Source organism: Impatiens glandulifera, chromosome 3 (genome assembly GCF_907164915.1).
Source record: "Impatiens glandulifera chromosome 3, dImpGla2.1, whole genome shotgun sequence".
Classification (NCBI taxonomy): Eukaryota; Viridiplantae; Streptophyta; class Magnoliopsida; order Ericales; family Balsaminaceae; genus Impatiens; species Impatiens glandulifera.
The window spans coordinates 50,771,565-50,787,440 of record NC_061864.1 but is presented as its reverse complement, the minus strand read 5'-3'; the positions used below and the strand labels follow the sequence as shown (position 1 = coordinate 50,787,440).

Sequence of the window (15,876 nt, the reverse complement as noted above, 5' to 3'; positions counted from 1 at the left end):
CGATAATAATAAGTAGTTAGTAAAATAAAAGCTCCTAAACTTTATCAAAAGGAATATAAATCTCTAAAGTTTTAAAATATTCAAATTAGTTGAAAATTTGAAATATTGTCCAACTCATTGATGTCTAGATTGATCATTTTCAAACAAAGTTATTTTGGGAAGTTATCCTACTCCACTTATTTTATTTTGACGTTTTGAATAATAATTAAATTCCTAATATTTTTTTTATCTATTAGACCATACTCTTCATTTGATTTCTAATAAATTTTACATTATTATCTAAATTAAATACATAAATATGATTATTTAAAAAAAACAAAAATTAAAAATTAATTAATTATTTATCAGTTGTATCCCGCACATAAACATAAATTCTTTAAAGTGAAATCTATACATATATAACCAAGTATATGTTTTAAGACAAGGTTTAAGGTCTAATTATAAATTATATAAAAGTATAAGGACTTTATTTTTGTTGAATAATATAGGCAGAGAAAAAGTCTTTTCTAGGACAAATGGGTAGGCAACTAGGCAATTAAATTGAAGGACCAATTCCACTATTGAACAAATCTAGTCTTCTCTTCCTGTTATATATTGAGCACATATCCTTTCTAATTTCATTCATTCATTCTTTTCAACCCAATTCTTCTTTCTACAAAACCATCAATCCTCAAAGACATATAATCATGGCGGCTTTTCAAATTTCAAGCTTGATATCGTCTTCTTCCTCGTTTCCTTGTCGGAGACATGTCGCCAAATCCACAATCAACCATCCAAACAAGCTAACCATCAACGCCCTTTCTCTCCCGGACCTAAGTGCCAGAGTCTTGGTCGAAGAATTGCAGCAAAGAAGCAGCGGTAGTAATAATATTTATAAGAACATGATTAGATCAAACGTACCCTTTACACCTTCCCCCAAACAGGGCACTAAATCTCCAACCACCATCCCCAAGCTCTACGCCATCATGGAAGCCATCGCCGACAGGATAGAGATGCACAGGAACATCAAGGAACAACGAGAGAACTGGAACAGTCTTCTGTTGAATTCTGTTAACGCCATGACCCTAACCGCCGCAACCATCTCCGCAATCGCCGCCGCCGGTGGGTCCCATGTGGTCGCTCTCAGCTCCTGCTCGAGTCTCTTATACTTGGCCGCGACTGGATTGTTGATCATCTTGAACAAGATCCAACCCTCTCAATTGGCGGAGGAACAGAGGAATGCGGCGAGCAATGGCGAATCCAGGAATTATTTTTTCACTGGGCTGTAAAAATTATATGTATTAATTTAATACGGATAATAAGTGAATATATTAATTGAACCGTTCCACAAATACCCTTACTAAAATAAAATAAATATACGAATTTAAAATGGGACGAGAATACTCGATTTAAAAAACAAATTTATACCTTTAAAATTATATAGTTGAAGAAAAATTAAGTTAAGAAAACGTTAGAAGTGAAATTAATTATGTTTAAAAAAATGAAGACTAACTATATAAATAAAGAAAATATAAAAGTCTAATTTAGTGAATTTCAGTCTAATTGTGTAAAAAGGGGGAAATTTGACGAAATGACACTAAAGATTGCCTTATTTGATATAAGTGTCAACGCATGAAATTAAATGCGCTGGTTACACTTTTTTTAGACGATTTTGCCCATGTCGCGAGACGGAAAAAAATATTTGAAAAAAAAAATAATAATTTGCGTCTCGCGATTGCCGGTTGCGTCTCGTGAATGCCGGTTGCGTCTCGCGAATGCCGGTTGCGTCTCGTGAATACCGGTTGCGTCTCGCGAATGCCGGTTGCGTCTCGCGAATGCCGATTGCGTCTCGCGAATGCCGATTGCGTATCGCGAATGCTGGTTATGTCTCGCAATCGGGGGTTGCGTCTCGCGAATGTCGGTTGCGTCTCACAACCGGGATTGCGTCTCGCGATTGTGGACGTCTCGCGACAGGGCAAAATCGTCTCAAAAAAAAAAGTGTCACCAGCGCATTTAATTTTATGCGTTGGCACTTATGTAAAATAAGACAATCTTTAGTGTCATTTCGTCAAATTCCCCTGTGAAAATATAAAGGAAAACATAAAAATAAGAAAAAAAATACAAAACCGTTAACTATTATATAATATTAATATCTATAAACCGTTTGGAAAGAATAAATAATATATTAATTTTATTATTTAAATTGTCGAACCAAATTAATAACGTTTTTTAACTTGTTGTTTTAATATTAATTTATATATTTTTTTTAAAATTTTAAAATATTTAAAATTATGAAATATATATAAATTTTATTAATTTATAATAATAATATTTATATAATTTTAAAATCTAATAAAAAAAAAGTAGAGGCCAGGGTTTGATCACCTGACCTCACTTACATAGTTCAACATCAAGTCCAATTGGACAATCCTTAAGTTGTTTATAATAAAATATATATTTATATATAATTTAAAAGTTTACACTGGGCTACAGCCCGCTACCTGGCTCCGCCCCTGGCGGCGAGGCTGTTCCAGAAACTTCGACGTGAAATCCAGACCAAACTGTCTATCGGGAATCCTGAGTCCAAGGACCATAGAGATGCTATGGATAAAGTTCTTGCCCTCGACAGAGCCTACCCACTTCCCTTACTCGGGAAAATGCTAGAAAAGTTTCCGGAGGGAGTGGAGCCAGCCAGGTGGTGGCCGGAGAAGAGAATTAGACGGCAAGAAAGTATGTCTCCGGCGGCAGCAAGAGTCGGCGGCAACGGATGGGACGAAGGGCTGGAGGAGAGGATGAAAGGGGTAGTGGGTGTGTTGAGAAGGAGAGATAAGGAAGATTACTTGAGATTGGGGGAGAAAGCATTGAAGTTAAACAAGATGTTAGGAATAGCCGGTCCTGTTTTAACAACCGTGGCAGCTGTGGGCTCTGCTTTGATGGGGCCGAGCCACTCCGGTTTGGCGACTGTGGTCGGAGTTGCTGCCGGAGCTATGGCGGCGGTGATAAACGCGGTGGAGCACGGCGGGCAAGTGGGAATGGTGTTCGAGATGTACAGAAGCAATGCAGGGTTCTTCAGTTTGATGGAGGAATGGATAGAGGGGAATTTGGAGGAGAAGAGAGGGATCAATGGGAAGGTTATGGAAATGAAGGTGGCTTTGGAATTGGGGAGGAGCTTATCAGAGCTCAGGGATCTTACTGATTCTTCATTAATGGAAGATCAAGAAGAAGAATTCGGAAGCAAACTCTTTTGAGATCTACAAATTAAATATATTATATTGTTTATATAATTACTTAATTCATTCATTCATTGTATAGAAAATGGACTAACATTTGAGACTATTTTGAACAATGTGAAAAGATTATGATTCTTATTGTTACTTGCAATCTCTTTAGACAGATGTTTTTTTATTTATTAATTCTTTGTAAGTAAATGTTATTGGATTTTAGGTATAAAATATAACAAATTAATTAATTAGTTTTATACAACTAAACTAGATTTCTCATAGAGAAATATCAATCATATCTTATATAGTAATTTTGAAGAGATCAATAATCAAAGTTTACTCAATAACAAGACACACTCAATAGTTAAAATAAGGTCTTTTCAACTAGATTTATAGCTGATATAAAGCGAAATTCACTTGTCATTTAGCAAAAACAAAAGGGCATAGGTCGGTTGGTATACGTTTCTGAGACGTAATGAAAGTTGGTAAAAGAGGTAGTAAAAATTGATATATGAATAATTTATTTTTCTCAACGAAAATCGGCCCTAGAAGTTGTCTTAGCGAATAGGGTTCGAAGACTAGTTAGTTAGAGGTCGTAGTAGAGAGAGCAAGGAAGCTAAAGGCTAGGCAAGCCAGTCATAGTGGAGTTAGATTCAGAACAGGGTGAGGACGACGCTTCGCTAGAGGGCTAGGTTGTAGTGGAGAAAGATAAACATTTAAGAACTCATAGTTTAATTTATGAAAAATGATAGAAAGAGCGACGCTGGGGCAGCGATTCTCTAGCGACATCTCACTCGGCAGCTATAGTGGAAAAAAAGCCACCCATGACTTAAAAAAACAAATTTATAATAATTTTTTTTAATTTTTTTTAATCCCTCTCCATTCCCTCTTGTCCTCACAGTCTCTCTATTTTTTATTTCCTCCTCGGCTTTCTTCTTCTGCGACGACGGCTTTTCGGCTTCCTTCTTCCGCGACTTCGGCTTTCTTTTTCCTTCTTTCGCGACTTCAGAATTCGGCAATTTCTTATTTCTTCAGAGTATCTTCCTCATAAATTTCGAAAATGGTAAGCCTTCAATGGAGAACAACAATGTTACCGAACAAATCGATCAAACCCTAAAATTATTTTACTTTTATTTTTCAAGAAAATCAGTTTCCTTCAACTACGTCCAAGTCTAACACTAACAAAAGGTAATTTTCCGAACATGATCATCCTGTAGTTAGGGTTCTCGAACATGATGATCATTTAGTTAGAGTTATCCTGAACATGTCCATGTTTTGGAACATGATTTAATGTTTGGAAACTTTTTTCCTTGTTTATGGATCTGTATCCATTCATAAAAATCTTACTCACACATTTATAAACAAAAACATAAACATTAGAATAGACCTACAGATACTACACATTTTAACCAAGTTAGGTTTCTAGATCTGCATCCATTTACAACAGCCTTAGTCGAGGGGCTACTGAAACTACTTTTAGTCACAAAAATAAAAACCTAAATATTAGAATAAACTTACTGATACTACTGATATTGTGCTACACATTTTATAAAAATTATGTATTTTTTTTAGTAATTACAGGTTAATGATAGTAACTCTTAATACTAATAAATCTGAGTTATAGTGGAGAATCTTAAACTAATTTTCAAATCTCGCCAAAGTTATATAGATTTTTAAATATGGCCAAATTTATATAGATTTGCAATTATGGTCAAAGTTATCTTAAACTAATTTGTTACTTTTTCAGTTATATAGGTCTATAATGGCACCAACATTGAATTTGCAGTTCTTGACATGTTCATAAATATTACATTTTTAGCTATATAACTCTAGAAATTGCACTAACATTGTATTTTCAGTTATATAGGTTCTAAAAGTGTTTATATTTCACATTTATGTTTATATTTTTTTTTGTCATGGTAAAAAAAATGCTTTTGTTGATTTCATGAAGAGTGTTGGCTTAGGAATCACCGCTTCAATAGTTGAATTCACATTCAATATTATGAAATTTCTTTGGCAAGACCCTAGTAATAAACATATTTTAGAATCTATTGTGTGTGGAAACTAAAGTCATTTACAAGAGAAGAAATACAAGTGAATCATGTTTTCATGGAAAATGTAAGTTATACAGTTTTAACCTTGTTTGAGAATTATCTATACTAACGTGCTGAAACTTGTGTTTTTAATGTTCAATGTAATACTTGAGTTGATGAGGATAAAATATGTTGCGGCGATCCTAAAGTCAGAGATGAATATTGTTAGGAACAAAATTCCTGAAAAATTATCGAAAGTTACTCAATTGTTACAAAATGTAAAATAGATGAATACTAAATGTATATTAATACCATTTGTAACATTGTATGCTTGCTACATTATATATAAATTGAATTGTAAATTAATACCATTTATTTATATTGAATAACAATCCAATTACATACAAATAGAAATCCAATTACATACAAATAGAAATCCAATTACATACAAACATACAAAATTTCTCTAGAACATGAGCATATTTTGGACAATTTCGTCTAGAACATGGCCATGTTTTAGACAATTTTGTCTAGAACATTAACATGACGAGAAAATTTCTCCAAAATATGAGTGTGTTCTAGATAATTTCGTCTAGAACATGGCCATGTTCAGGAAATTTCTCTAGAACATGAGCATTTTCTAAACAATTTCGTCCAAAATATGGCTTTGGACAATTTCGTCCAAAACATGGTCATGTTCTGGACAATTTCGTCTAGAACATGAGCATGTTCGGGAAAATTTCTCCAAAAGATGAGCATCTTCGAGAAATATTTTCTAGAACATGAGCATGTTTTGGCCAATTTCGTCTAGAACATGGCCATGTTCTGTATGATTTCATCTAGAACATGAGCATATTTGGGGAAATTTGTTTAGAACATGAGAATGTTCTAGACAATTTCGTTCATAACATGAACATGTTCGAGAAAATTTCTCCAGAACATGAGCATGTTCGAAATTTGTTTTCCAAAACATGATCATGTTCTGGACAATTTTGTCCATAACATGAGCATGATCGAGAAAATTTCTCCAAAACATGAGCATGTTCTAGACAATTTTGTCTAGAACATGATCATGTTCTGGATAATTTCGTCCAAAATATGAACATGTTCGGGAAATTATTTCCAGAACATGAGCATGTTTAGGACAATTTTGTCCAGAACATGGCCTTGTTGTGGACAATTTCGTCCAGAACATGAGTATGTTCGGAAAATTTTCTCTAGAACATGAGCATGTTCTGGGCAACTTCGTCTAGAACATGGCCATGTTTTGTACAATTTTGTCAAGAACATGACCATGTTTTGGACAATTTCGTCTAGAACATGTCATGTTATGGACAGTTTCGTCTAGAACATGCCATGTTATGGACAATTTTGTCCATAACATGGACATGATTTGAACAATTTTGTGTAGAACTTGGACATGTTCTATACAATTTCGTACAGAATATGGCCATGTTTGGGAAAATTTCTCTAGAGCATGAGCATGTTCAGGAAATATCTCTAGAACATGAGCAAGTTCTTGAAAATGTTCCTAGAACATGAGCATGTTCTAAACCAATTGGTATGTTTGTTCGTAATTGGATTTCTATTTGTATGTTTTTTGAATATTCTGAACTATAATTTCTTTTACATTAAACATTAACGTTGAATATTGTCCTCGTGAGTATTATATTACAACATACAAAATCAAATTTGAGTTTTTTTTCGATTTATGTTGAATTGATCAAATCTTTTTTGACGGAAAATTTATTGTAAGCATGGAAATTTGACTTACCCTATCTTCAAATAATATTATAATTTTTAATAATATTAAATTAATATTTTGGATATTTATATTCAAAATAACTTAAAGAAATAATTAAAACCTAATTAAAGGTTAATTATTGTGATAATTAAACCCAAATTAAGAAATTTTCTAAAATTCTAAAAATAATTTGAGGATAAAATATTGTATTTATTTTACCCAAACTAGACCAAAAAATGGGTTAAAAATATTTAATTGTGATTTATTCATGATTTATGTTTAATTCATGTCTTAAACCAATTAAATAAAATACCCTAAAATTCGCAAAAATTCGCAAAAAAATAAAATATGATCATAGTTGTTTAATATGATTCTAGAAATATTTTTTGTGGAATTTTTGATGAAGAAATTAATTTAAAAGGAATTAAAAATCGATTTATAATAACCTTTTAAGCAAAAATAAAATCTGATAATCATGTGTAGCTGAAATTATGTTTAATCTCTACACCAAGATTCTAGACCATCAAATGAGCGCCCACATCTCATTCAACATTCCAGACGCTCCCACACAGTCGAATGTAACAGAGCCATGAACGCGCGCCCGCATTGGATCAACTAATGGGACAGACTAACCCCGTTAGTCAACCAAGCTGATCACGGACGGAATCAGACAGAACTCACCTTCTTTGCTGAAATTGCGACCTCTTCCGCGACATCGCCTACGTCCAACCTTCTAGAAGCTCTAGCTTCCTCCACAGGCGATCAAATCCCTTGATTTTTTCGGCCACATGACCCTTTTATCAACGCCTACATTTTTCCATTATCCTCCAGCCTTATCCTATTGTAGATAAGGCTGCCAACTACCAGATAAGATTTTTGGGATAAGCTCTCTGGAGGTTAAAATTATCTCAAATTAACCCTTCTCAACCGACCTTCACTTACTATAAATACCCTTTACCCCTCCACTACATAATCATCAAATAATATCCATCAATTACACCTCAATTCACCCCAAATGAAGATCTGTAGATTCCGGCCAAGAACAATTTTTGTCAAAACTTTCTCCGGCGATCCAAGCTTCGATCCAGGCTTCTGAATAGCTTCCAACACCTCCCAGGAGTGTTCTCCAACTGTTGGTATGAATCTAGAAGCCTTGAATTTCAATTTATAATTGAAAATTTTGAATATTTTCAAATTATCTTGTTTGATCAGTTTGATCTTGTTTTTATGCTTGATCATATGTTTTCTTTGTTGAGAATCATTATGTATGTCATTTATAAACTTTATGTAAAAAGAAATCAGATCAAATCCACCAATATCTAAATTTTGAAAATTGGATTTTTCAAATCTTTGTGTTCTTGGTTTAAATTTGGATGTTTTGATCCAGATAGTTGTTATACATGTTTGTAAACATATTTAAATGATTTCCAAACAACTGTAATCATATTTTGATCATGTTTGATCAAACTGAAATTTTAGAAAAAAATTGAAAATTTGGATTTTTGAAATTTTGTGTTCTTGTTTTTAATCTGGATTTGTTAATCCAATTAGTTTTTATACATGTTTCTAACATGTTAGAATGAATTATAAGCACCTATTTCATCACTTTGATCATGTTTGATCAAATTGAGTTTTTGAAAAAAAATTGAATTTTGATTTAATATTCAAAAATTGTTTTAATGATGTTATGTTGTTCTTGTTTTGGTTTAGGTCAACTACATTCATCATTTAAAAACTAATAAAACAAAAATCAGGCCTTGAAAATGGCCTAATTTAAAAGATCCCAAAATTTGACCTAGAAATTGTGTTTTTCAAATTGATCCTCTTAAGATATTAAAAATCGTGTTTTATGTTAGGGCTTTTGTTCTTCATGGTCATAGGAACTTCTTGTAGCTTATAGATCATGATTTCATGATCCCAATCAAAACGTATAATGTTCTGAAATTTCGGACCAAAATAAGAACAATCGGTCCTAAGGTTTTTGTCTAGGACCGAGAAAACAGACTCAGAACCATGGGTCATGACCGGTGATTTTTTGCGAGGACCGTGGAGTAGGACCTACAATTTTTCTGCCAGGACCGTGGAGCATGAGCAGTGTTCTTCAGGTAGAACCGTGGAGCAAGACTGTTGGGTCAAATCATTTTGACTAAGTGTCAAAGTAGTTTGACTATTGGAATTTTGATGATGAATGTATATAAAACTCAATCTATGTCGTCTAATCCTTTTTTGGTGCAGGTGTATCGAAAACAGGTTATATTAGACTAAGTCTCAATGAGGTTCATTAGACTGATTAGACATTAGATGCATTGTTTAACAGACGTAGTTAGATGCATTGTCTAACAAACGTAGTTAGATGCATTGTCTAACAGACGTAGTTAGACGTGCAGTCTAACACACGTAGTTAGACGTGCAGTCTAACAGACGTAGTTAGACGTGCAGTCTAACAGACGGAGCTAGACGTGCAGTCTAACTAATGGAAGTTAGACGTGTAATCTAACTCCTTCAGATTAGTCTGAAGAGATGTATAGTTAGACGTGCAGTCTAACTAATGAAAGTTAGACGTGCTGTCTAACTCCTTCAGATTATTCTGAAGGGATGAGGTATTAGACGTGTTATCTAATCCCATTAGACCAGGTGGTCTAATGGATCCTGCTATTAGACAGGGACGTCTAATTTCATTAGACGAGGTCGTCTAAGTGAAATACGTCTAATGCTAGGCTTAAGTAGTTGTTTGAAGCTAGCACTCGTCCACCCACGATCAACTAGCTGTACGCTACTCCTGCTCCAGTTTCCAGTGAAGATCAGTACGACAGCCAGTTGCAACCAATTAATTAATTCCACGTAAGTAAATATTCTTCCCACTACTCGTTTTTGTAGGAATATCCTTGAAGAATATCTGGCGCACTAACAGATTGGTACGGCCACAATCCTAGTGCTTAGAGTCTGTTGTGTACTATGGAGGCGTTCCAATAGAAGCTCGCCACGTGTCATTATGAAAGATTTAACCTTTGGTACCTGCTCCTTATTTAAAGATTCTGAAGGACAAAGGAAGAACTGTTAGAAGATAATTTGCTGAACAATGAGTATTATGCGCTGATATTCAAACTGTCATATTGAGAGAGTTGCTTTCTTGTTTTTACTGAGTGTTCAATCAAGAGAGAGTTAGAATCAAAGCACCGTTTTTAGCTAAGTGAAATTCTTCATATTGTAAGTTGAACAGAGTCTTTTATGTTCAGCAGTTAGCTATTCGTGCAAATGTATTTGATTCGAAAGTATAGTGAATCCTTCCGGTGGTTGGAAGAATGGGTGACGTAGGAGAGTTAGCTCCAAACATTCATAAACAAACTGCTGTGTCTTTTCATTCTGTCATCTTTTCATTCTTGGTTCTTAGCTTCAAACCCAAGCAAACATTTCTGCACTTGAATCGTTGAAGAGTTTGCAAAGGGTTTGTGTAGAATAGAAAGTGATTTAAATCCTTAACAGGATTTCCATCAAATGGTTTGTCTTAAGCCGTGATCAATCGCCAGACCCCGTCTCTATTGATTACACCGATCCTATCAATTGGTATTAGAGAATGAGAACTGTTTTTCAGCTAGGACCGGGGAGAAAACCCTATGTTCTTCAACTAGGACAGTTGAGTAGGACCGGTGTTCTTCAGCTAGGACCGAGTGCCAAAACCGAGCACTCTAACCTTATGACCGAGGGCTAGGACCGAGCACTCTAACCTTAGAACTGAGGGCTAGGACCGAGCCCTGTAACTCTAGGACTAAGGACTAGGATCGAGTTTCCTAACCCTAGGACCGAGCCCTCACTTAGTCTAGGACCGATAAACCTAACCCTAGGACTAAGCCCTTACTCAACCTAGGATTGGGAAACTTTACCCTAACCTTATACCTAGGACCGATAACAACCTAACCCAAGGACTGAACACATACACCGATAGACTTAACCTAGGACTGAGCATCCCCGGTCTTCGACCGAGCCACCCGAGTTTGGGACCGAGTCTCCTAAGCCCAAGACCGAGCTCTCTAGTCCCTAAACCCATACGACTGAGCCATGGTCCGAACACCATCGGTCTTGACCAAACCCGACCAAGCCTAGATTGGCCAAACCAAACACAGACTCTAGGACTTCGGTCCTAAGGCCTGTTTGGTTCCTCTTTTCAAAATCTTTTTTTTTTGTAATTTTGGAACTTGAACCCATTTTCAAATAATTTTGAAAGGTCATATAATAATTTTTTTTTTGAAAAACGGTTAAAACCATTTCATTAAAATCCCAAAAGTGGGAGGGTCAGAAATCAAAACTAGACAAACCCTAGCTATGATTAAGGATGACAATCAAAAGACCCTTAAAAAACTTATTAGTAGCATTCATACATTCTAAAAAACAGAGATTATAAAATGATATTTTTTATATTTTCGGGTTATTTCTTAAACCAATGTTTTGGATAAGGACCCGTTTGGAATTTATTTTTAAATTCTGACATTCTCTTTGGTATTTTTAGGTTTTGTTAAATCTAGACATCGCCGCAACAAGTACACACCCATTATTTTAAAATTTTTGTATAATTATTTAAAGTCTATCCTCACTTAGGACCCCTGTACTACTAATTAAAGATAAGGAATGTTATAATTAGATTTATAGAAGCCACCCTTTTTTTATTTTAGATGGATTTTGAAAACCGTCCTTAGGTAGGCGTAGAGGAAATAGCGCGAAAGTTCTTTTCCGAACGTAAACAGACAACGAAACACCATTTTTTCAAAAAATCTAGTATAAATACGTTTGTACACGTATCATTTTATTGATTTTCATAAAATCTCTTGGTGACTCTGATTTTCAAATAAATAATCTTTAAATTGATTATGTTTAATTAATTTAAATTGGGTTCAGGTTAAATTGTTATTTATCCTCCTAAATTATTTAAAATTTGAACAAAGGATTAATTATTTTACATAATTAATTTTTTTATTGCTCTATGTATTCTCAAAATCTTTTCAAAAGTAAATGTGTCATTTTAAAAGATGCCTGGTACGCAAACCAATGTTGAAACACATCGAACCTCGATCTTCTTGCGATACTCCCTCCATATTGCCACGTGTCTCTTGACACATGCTAAGATATGGAACAAGACATAGACCGTGGGGGTACCTTTACACTTATAAATCATCTAGATAATGATTTCAAACATAGAAATCACATAATTGAACCATAAATATGATCAAACTTGAAAAAATTCAATTTCAAATCACAAATCAAATTATAGTAGATTTAGAAGCTTACTCACAATTGTAGAACACTTCAATGATGTATAGGAAGCTTTCCAGAAGCCTGGATTGAAGCTTGGATCGTTAGAGTGGATTTTATAAAGTTTTAGTTCGCTGGAATTTTCAAGATCTTTGATTTAAGCTGTAATGTTTGATGATTGTTGGATGGATTGAAAGCTTAACACCGGGAGAGTATTTATACTAGGATAGGTCGGTTGATATAGGTCGAATACAACTTCGATTTGGCTATCGAAGTTGTTCTTCCCCGTTTCTATTTCAACTTCGATAGCCTAGTTAGGGATAGGTTTTGACTTCGTAGCCTAGGAGAAATGATGGCGAGGAGAAGACGTGCACATGGTTAATTTTTGGAGGGATAAGGATGGTTGTAGGCGGAGATAAGATTTATGGATGAAACGCCAGCGTCGATCGCGTTCCTGGAGATCCCCTGCATCGACGAAGAAGACGGATAAAACGATGTCATTTTGTTTAACTGAAATGCGACATTTTGGCATTCCGCCACGTTTCGTCCGCGTCTAGGCATTTTCGTCTAACGGGGTTGACGTTCCGTTAGTTGATCTCTTGTGGCCCTACGCGCGTTCTCTTGGAGCTCGTTTGATGAAAGGGTTTTTGGGATAAAACCCAGTTTTTATCCCAAAACTCAAACATCTTATCAACTATGAAATCAAATAATTTTATCATTTAAATACCAAAACTACCCTCTAATTTTATCTTCTCTCTCTAAACCATCATTCTCTCACCTACACCATATCTTCTAAAGTCAAAGGGTAAATTAGTCTTCAAATTTTAAAAACCAATTTTTTCCTAGTTTTTACCAAACAAGGGTTTTTAGGATAAAACCCAAGTAAAACCCAAGTGTTTATTTTTATAAAAGGGTTATTTGAAAATGAATTTTTAACCATTTCTTTTAATTAACTTCACCAAAAATTCCACAAAAAATATTTTTGGAAACATAATAAAAATTATGTTCATTAATTTTATTTTTGGAAATTTGGGGTATTTATTTAATTGTTTTAAGCCATAAATTATACATAATTTATGTTTAAAATCATAATTAAATAATTTCAACTCATTTTTAGTTTTAATTCGGGTAAAATAAATAAAATATTTTAACCTCAAATTATTTTTGGATTTGTAATTAATTTTTATAATTAGGATTTTTAATTATCACAATAATTAACCCTAATTTAATCTTTAATCACTTTTTGGATTATTTTAAATTTAAAAATTCAAAGTTCTATTTAATAATATTATAAATTAATAATATTATTTATAAAATTAGGTATGCTATATTTTCATGCTTACACACTATAAATCACCCAAATGAAAACATTCTCTAAAAATCACTACATTTGACATACTATCACAGCAATGTATTTCAAATAAAGAAAATTCCATTTCACAAATTTCATTGCATCATTCTCTCTTTGTTCATCTAATATATTATAGCTTCTTTCGACTTATTGTCTTTGAGAAAAATCATTATCAAATTGTTATTTCAGCTACAACAATAACAAATGTTCGAAATTATTCAATACTTAATCAATAATATTCTCTAATTTAATAAAAAACACACTCCAAAATATCGAAGGTTGTAAACTACAATAACATAAGTGTCTTGGATTTTGAATTCATATAGACTAACTGTGCATTTTATAAAATCAATAGAATATGATAGTTACATATTTATTTCAATTTATTTATAAAGATTTGAAAAGTAGGATTACGAATGTACCTGAGAATGCGATGCTAACAGAATTTGTGAAGCTTGAGTTCTAGACATACTAAAACTATCAATAGAGTCACCAATTGCATGCGTATGAGTTATCAACTAAAACAAAAAATATAGTTTTAAAAACTTTTGACGTCAATTATAACAGTATTGCATCTCTAAAACAATTCTAAACACAATTCACCTGATGTTGATATTGTATATACGATTTTGCAAAAACCCTATACCTCGATAAGTATTATCTCTCCCAACATCATTAAATCTAAATATTTCAAGACAAAAACCCTATCATTTGATAGGTATTCAAGCCTTATTTGTCAACAAGCACAACGATCATTCTTATATGATCCTGAACAAAATCCTATCACCCGATAGGTACTCAAACAAAACCCTATCGCTCGAATAGGTAATCCAAGACATATCACTCGCATAGATACTCAAGTAATCTCTATCTCTTGATAGGTGTCTAGTCAAAATTCTATTTTTCAATAGGTACATCTCCCAAACTTCAAAAAGCATCAAGTCTTGTTTATCAACAAGCACAACGGTCATTCATACATGATCCCGACCAAACCCTATCACTCGATATGTCCTCGAAAAAACTCTATCACTCGATAGGTAACCAAATCTCATCTCGTGATCGCATACTCAAGAAAACTCTATCTCTTGATAGCTACCCCGACAAAAACACTATCATCCGAATAAGTATTCCAAACCATATGTCTCGATAGGTACTTAAGCCTTCTTTATTGACAAGCACATATATTATTTGTATATAATCCTATTTAAATCTTATCCTCCGATAGGTAATCTCACAAAGTCCTGTTCGAAATCCTATCTCACGAAAGGTACTCCAATAAAGTTCTCGTTCTTTGATACATTCATGTTTCGATTCCGTTCTCTAATAAAATGTTCTATTTACAATTCCCGACACGAAAGTCTATCTGTTGATAGCACCACGATCATTTATACATGATCGTTCTCAACCTCACTTGTGAGTGATCTTCACGTAAAATTTGTTAACGTATGCGATAAACAATTGACGACACCATGATCATATATACACTATCACACGATAGCAAGACCCATAGGAATGTTTGTTGAATTCATCACCAAGACTTATTTGTTGATGAGTCTCATGATCATATGTTTGTGATCACTCTAAGAAGTTACTTGTTCGTAACCCACATGAAATGTTACTACAACTTTCATGTCCCCTGCTTATCACATAATAATAACCCTTAGCTATTTATACACGACTAAAACATAATAATCTGTTGATATTCTTGCTAAATAGGAATTTGATGTTTCAATACCTATAATTACCCTTACTCCATGGATTTTATGGATACTTTCTCAAGTTAGTAAAAACAGGATTTTCAAGAATCATCATTGTTAGGATAAACACCAAGGAAATGATTTCCTAAAGAAACGCTTGGAAGCACCTCGACGAATGCTACGTATTGCATCAGCATGTCACTCCAACCGCGACACGCTACATGTTTCATCTTACCTAACTCCCTCATTATAAATTGGACTAGATAACCTAGTGTTATATGTCATACTCAAATCAGCGTTTTCAAAAACCAGTTTGTTGTATTCAAACTCGATTCGAGAGGGGGGCACTCTATAAGCACTAAAAATCTACACTCTAATTTATAATTATTAAATAATTATTTTCGAATAAAATTAAAATAATTAACCTTAGTGCCAAAAAACAAATTAAACCAATTAAATAGGCTAATTATTGTGATAATTAAATCTTAATTAATTAAGGAAAATAGTCAAAATAATAAAAATAAAATTATTTAAGATAAATGTTATACTCATTTATTTTAAAATAATTTTAGAAAAATTAAGGGACAAAAATAAATAATTTAGAATA

At 33.6% G+C, this 15,876-nt stretch overlaps 1 protein-coding gene across 1 annotated transcript; it reads left to right on the top strand.

The window, feature by feature from the left end:
• Positions 1–686: 686 nt before the first annotated feature.
• Positions 687–3,229, top strand: LOC124930347 (probable F-box protein At4g22030). Its single transcript, XM_047470699.1, has 2 exons — positions 687–1,220; positions 2,496–3,229. The coding sequence occupies exons 1-2, from the start codon at positions 687–689 to the stop codon at positions 3,225–3,227; spliced, it is 1,266 nt and encodes a 421-aa protein (XP_047326655.1). The 3' UTR covers positions 3,228–3,229.
• The last annotated feature ends 12,647 nt before the right edge of the window (positions 3,230–15,876 follow it).

Excerpts from the sequence above, each read along its gene's own strand:
- LOC124930347 (XM_047470699.1), top strand. The coding sequence starts at position 687 with ATGGCGGCTTTTCAAATTTCAAGCTTGATATCGTCTTCTTCCTCGTTT. Across the intron at positions 1,221-2,495 it reads TGGCGGAGGAACAGAGGAAT|GCGGCGAGGCTGTTCCAGAA; the intron begins GCGGCGAGCAAT and ends GCTCCGCCCCTG.